Here is a 5,808-nt window from a genome sequence, read left to right on the forward strand (position 1 = left end):
CCAGATCAGTCAAGTTTGTGAAAATTTCAGCGGTTTTTTTTATTATTATTATTGTGAAAATACCATACAGAGGAGTTACAATTACCTGGGTAAGATAAGGAGGACATTTCTTATCAAGCCTTTTCTTTGTTTCCCCTTCCCATACTCTCCCCCTCCCTGCACCCGATCTTCCCCTCCACCAAAGTCACGAAGTTCGTTTTTCCACATGACTTGTCCATCTCATTGTTGCAGTGGGTCCACCTGTATCCCTAGTTAAATGATTGTTTTTTCCCTTCCCCTCCACAAATTACACCACCATCAAATACAGTGAAAGCATGGGTTATATCGTGGGGGAGGGACATACAAAACAACATAGAAATCATCTTGTAAATATGTTAGAAACAATTGCACCATAAGGGAAAAAAAGAAAAACATTTGAATACTAGAGGAGCAAATGGTTACAGATGAACTTGGGCTTCTTGACCGTTTGAATTTGTTTATTATGTTTTATTATAGGATGGTACGAGCTCAGAGAGTTACACTACATTGCATGACAGAGTCATTAGAAGTTTTCAAAGTGCGCTGGATTAAAACAAAAGAAAAAGAAAAAAGGTTGTAATAAAGCTGAAATTTTTGAGCCCCACAATTTCAGCTTTATTACAACCTTTATTCTTTTTTTGGTTACAATTGTTTCCTGAAATCAGCAGCTAAACTGTGGCCTTTATGTTACAAGCAGTAAAATTTCGCACTATTAGTTAAAATCCAGCACACTTTGAAAACTGCTAATGACTCTGTCATGCAATATAGTGTAACTCTATGAGCTTAAAACATATTAAACAAATTCAAACGGTCAAAAAGCCCAAGCTCATCTGTGTTTGCTCCTCTAATAACCCTTTTCTGTGTCCTTCGTATGTCAAGTGATTTCTCTCATGTTCTATGTTGCATATCCCATCCACTTCCTTTGTGTAGGTCCTTCATTTGCTTCTCCATTTTCACTGGATCTGAATGAATGCTGCCTGGTGTGGTGCCCTGAGATGCCTGGAATAGGATGGAACCCAAGGAGGATGGCCTGCTCTGCCAACTGATCCAGGTGTAAAAAGAAGATAGGAGCTGATCTGGGCAAGATCCCGGGTTCATTGTCATCCCAATGAAAAGAAATTCAGTCCCACAATATATGTTATATGTGCCCTATTGAATGCAGGACTGTCCTGCCCAAGGAAACTCTCACCCTGCAAGTGAGCCCATCAATCTGTGCAAAGGCCAAGACAAAATGTGGCCTCCACCTTCTTATCCAGAGTGTCTGATTTGGAGAAAGGTCCCCAGCACCTCTGGAGAGGCAGTGTGCTCACTGCATGACCCCAGCTCTTCCCATTGAGCAGGACTGCCTCAAGTCTGTCTCAGTTTTGCCAAGGTGGCACAGGGTCTGTTAGTGTTACACCAGGGGTCAGACCTTCCAAGGGTAATGCAAGAAGGGAAAGTGGGAAGGAATGATAAGAAGAAGGGGAGGGATAGAGTGAAGGGTCAGGGATGGAGAGAACTGGGGTGACAGAATATGGGGAACGGCAGAATGTTGGCACCATTCCTGAGGGCTTGAGCAAGGATGCTCTTAGATGACGAAGATGTCTAGCGGGTCATCCTTAGCAGGCCGGTAGTGAAAAGGGATGAACTGGCTGCCCAGGCCTGCTGCTGCTTCCTCCTCCTTCCTCATTTGTTCAAAGTCAGGCAGCACTGGTACTATGCGCTGCACACTGGGCTTCTCCAGGAGTGAAGCCTCCCGTGTCCCTCCTGCTGCAGTGTCCTCATCTTCATTGATGTCTATATCTTCGAAATCATCAGCACAGGCTGAGGCAGCTTCTTGGGGGCCTGTGGGGCCTGAGGTGGGTTTCCCAGGTGGGCTCTGAGAGGCTGCCTGAGATTTTCCCTGCTCCAGTTGCAACAGTAGATCCTGCAGCTCCAGTGCCATCTGTTGTGTGTCCCGGTCGAGCTGGGCGATGTGTTGCTCCTTCTCCCGCTGTTGCTTCTCCAGCGCCTTCAGATGTCTGCCATAGAAAGCAGCATCGTCTGGGATGCTGTCCACCTCTCCTCTGAGCTGCATGAAGAGGAGTTCAAGGTCTTCCACTTGCTCTTTTACGAATGTTTTGACACGAAGGTCTTCCTTGAAAAACCTTGCAAGCTTTTCTATCTTCTGCATGATACCCTGTATTTCCTGAGAAATAGAGTCCCCCCCACTGTGTGGGGCTAGGGCCTCCTGCTCAGGCCTGGTGTGGTTCAGGGCTGCGAGTTGAGCCAGGCATTGGCAGTGCAATTTCTGCTGCCTCAGTTGGTGCCCCAGCCGGGCCCTCTCTGCTTCAGCTGAGGTTTGAGCCTGAGCGACAAAAGCAATGATGTCTTCTCTGCTCTCAACATTGTCAGGGATGGTGAGGGTGAGCCTGGTGGCCTCATCATCCTTTGTCCCTTCTATTTCACTTCCTGCAGGGACAGCCAGGAGACTCACCTGAGCCTGCAGCTGCTGGTTCTGCTGCATGGTAGCTGTGAGCTGCTCCTGGGTCTGCTGCAAATTCTGGTTGACTGACTGGATTTCCCTCCTGCCCTGCAGCACCTCCTGCTGCAGCTGCTCCAGCTGCTTGGCCAGATGTTTCTTTGTTTGCTGCTCTCCCTGCAAGGTGCTGGTCAGCTGGGTGTTGTGACTGCTGAGCTTTCCCAAGCCATCTTGCAGTTGGGCCAGCTGGTTCCTGAGGTGCTGGTTCTCTCTTATGGTGTTTCGATTGTGGGTCAGGGTCTCTAATAATTGATCCCGGCGAGCTACTGCCTGCTCATTGCACATCTTGGAGGCCAGCTCTAGGGCCAGCAGCTGCTCTTCCTGCTGGAGTTTTTGTTGACTTAAGGTCTTATTGAGGTCCAGCTGTGCTTGAAGCTGTCTGGCCATGTTCTCCAGCTCCTCTTTCAGTGACCCTACTTGGGTCTCCAGTTGTGCTTTGTCTTCAATGGCCTGTGGCAAATCCTGAGGATTGACTTGGTGTGCCAAAGGGCCAGAACACTTTAAAGGGAGTACGGTTGATGTTGCTAGCTCCTTTTGGAGCTCCTCCATTCCTTGTTCTCTGGTTGCTTGAAGACGTTCTTCCAATGTGGAGTTGTACTCCTGTAGTTCTTGGATGGTCTTGTTGGTTTTTCTCAGTTCCTCTTGGAGGCTGTCTGTCTGCCTCCTGAGCTCCCTAGAGTGCTCCTTTTCCTCCTCCTGCTGAGTGGTCATGGAAGAAAGGACAGCCTCTAGCTCTGCCACTCGCATTTGGGAAGACTGCAGGCTGTTGGTAAGACTCTGCATCTCCCATGATTTATCAGCGACTACCTGCTGTAGCTGGGCCAGGTCTGTGTGCAAATGGTTCTTTTCTGCTTCTAGAATTTGAATGGTTTGCTTATGGAGCTGCAGGTGTTTTCTTAGCTCGTTGTTTTCTTGCAGTAAGTTTTGCTGGTTGGCTTTTTGTTGGTGTAATTGATTCAGACTTTCTCTGTTTTTTTTGTCCAATAGTTTCACCTTCTTGGTGAGTTGTAAGTTGGATTTACAGCAGGTGTCCAGGGCTTCTGCCAGCCCTTCGTATAGCTCTTCCAGATCCTCCATCATTTCAGAACATGGGAGATGATCCCTGTCGTCCTGGAGTGTGGTGTCAGACACAAAGCTCATAAGCTTTTCAGACAGTTGTTTCAGGTTCTCGAGTCCGGCCGTACTGTTCAGGCCGAATTCAGCATCATGGTCTTCAACTGATGCTGTGTTGCTTGTAACAGGATGAGGGGAAGGGACACTGGGAGGGAATGGAGATTGATCTGCCATTACCGGAGCATTGTGGTCTTGGAGGGCCTCTTCAAGTGGCTTATCCACAGGATTGGTCTCAGATGCTCTGTGGATTTGAGGCTGTATGTTGTTGGCTCCTGCAGGACCCGTGAGGCTGTTTCTCTCACGATATTGTCCAAGTTGGTTCCTGGCGGCAGCTAGTTGTTGTTGTCTCTGGTTTTCAGACATGGCAGGGGTGGGACGGGAAGGTGTGTGGGGGCAATTAACAAGGATTCAAACAAATACACTTACTGATCAGTCACCAAGCACTACCACCTCCAATAACTCCTAGCTGTGGTGTGAACCAGAGGGAGAATTCCAGGGCAGTGCTAGGCAGCATAGAATGTGGGTGTGGCCAAGTCTCTCACCCCATTGGTCAGTGAGAACAAGGCCAGACAGGGGGGTGGCCTCCTTTCCTCTCCTAAAGCCAGGAGGAACTGCTGGAGTTCCAGTGTAGGCTGTGGGCAACACTTGCCCCAACGTTGCTCACTTGTGGGAGATGGGGACATATTTTGTTACTATTGCTGCAGCTTTGCATGCAATGTGTCATTCTTCATGACAGAATTAAAAATACCTAGTGGTTCTAAGCAGCTGCTCTGTAGATGGTGTCTTTGACTCTTCTGTTCTACTGATCCCCTCCCATTGTCCTATATATCCTTCTGCTCAGAGTTGAGGAGTTGGTGGAGGAATTGGCAGTAGGGGACATTTCACCATGTAGAGATCTTTTTCTGATGCCTCACAGCTCTGCCTTGTATTTTCACTTCATACAAATCACTGAGAGTGCCTCCTCTCATAAAACTCCATGCAGTCCTTTTCTCCTAAGTTCCTCTCTCCACTTCCTCCGAGGTTCCTCATCCAGGTGGCCCATCTAGAGTCTTCCAGCCTCTGGGCTCCAATTGAATCTGAGGAGAGTTGACCTAACCATGCTTCCCCGGGGAACACAGGGGCATGTCTCAGGGCAGCAATGCAGCTTTACCTTCAATGTGTAATTCTCCATCATAGAAATTCACAGAAATATCGTTACCTTAGCAGTCCTATGAGTTTGCTCTCCAGCTAGTGTTCCTTTTCCTCCAGTGACAGTGTTCCCACTGTCCTAGAAGCCTTTCTTTCCAGGCTGAGTGTGTGAGTTAGGAAGGTACAGCAGGGTACAGCCTGTCATTTTACACCTTCTCTCCTGACACCTCACAACTCTGCTCTGTAAGTTAGTCTATTAGAAACCAACTGCAAGGTACCTCTCCTCTAACTCTATGCAGTTCTTCTTCCAAAATGTCTGGGCTCCACTTCCTCCAGAGGCCCTGATGCTGTTTGCTTATCTGATGATCTCCTGTCCTGGTTGGATTTGGTCCAGTCTCTGGACTCCTACTCTGTGCTGCTGGTCCTCTGCCAGCCCAGATGCTGATGTCATTTCTGCATCCTCAGGGTTCCCTGAGTTTCTCAGTCCTGCTCCAGATCCACTGAACCTTTCTCCACAGAAACATCTCCAGATGGAACCAAATTTGCCTTTGGACCTTCTGAAGTAGGCCCTGAGAGGAGACTCCTGCTAGTACAGCTTCTTTCCAGGCTTTGCCCTTGTTTTAGGGATTTTAGGGGAAAAAACCTCTAAACAAGATTAACTGGACCTTGGCTCCAACCAGCCCAGTTCTTGGAATGGAAAGAATGCCTCTAGGTCCCCCTCCCCTTAACAACTTAACCCACCTTCATTGTTCTGTTAAGGACTGACAGATTAAACAGATAGCCAGTAATCTGGCCCTTGCTGGCAACATTGGGAGTTTACCATAAACTCTGCCTTTTTCACCTGCTTATGTTAAACTCCCCTAAACTCCTTTGTGTATGCTTACCTTAAGCTCAGCCTTACCTTTGAATTCATGAGTCATTTAAACCAAAAGTGATCGCTGGTTTAAACAGCCATTATGTGACAAAGTGTAACCTCATTGGCCACCTGCTTGTGGTCTGGTATGACTGTGCAATCTTTTGGGTGTGTGACAATCTCATTGGTCGCCTAT

At 47.9% G+C, this 5,808-nt stretch overlaps 1 protein-coding gene across 1 annotated transcript; it reads right to left on the reverse strand.

Moving 5' to 3' along the window:
• Positions 1–1,585: 1,585 nt before the first annotated feature.
• LOC122112351 (golgin subfamily A member 2-like) lies at positions 1,586–3,994 on the reverse strand. The gene has a single exon (XM_042685125.1). The coding sequence runs from the start codon at positions 3,992–3,994 to the stop codon at positions 1,586–1,588; it is 2,409 nt and encodes an 802-aa protein (XP_042541059.1).
• Between the last annotated feature and the right edge of the window lie 1,814 nt (positions 3,995–5,808).

Source organism: Dipodomys spectabilis, unplaced genomic scaffold (assembly GCF_019054845.1).
Source record: "Dipodomys spectabilis isolate Male_0828 unplaced genomic scaffold, ASM1905484v1 ptg000094l, whole genome shotgun sequence".
Lineage (NCBI taxonomy): Eukaryota > Metazoa > Chordata > Mammalia > Rodentia > Heteromyidae > Dipodomys > Dipodomys spectabilis.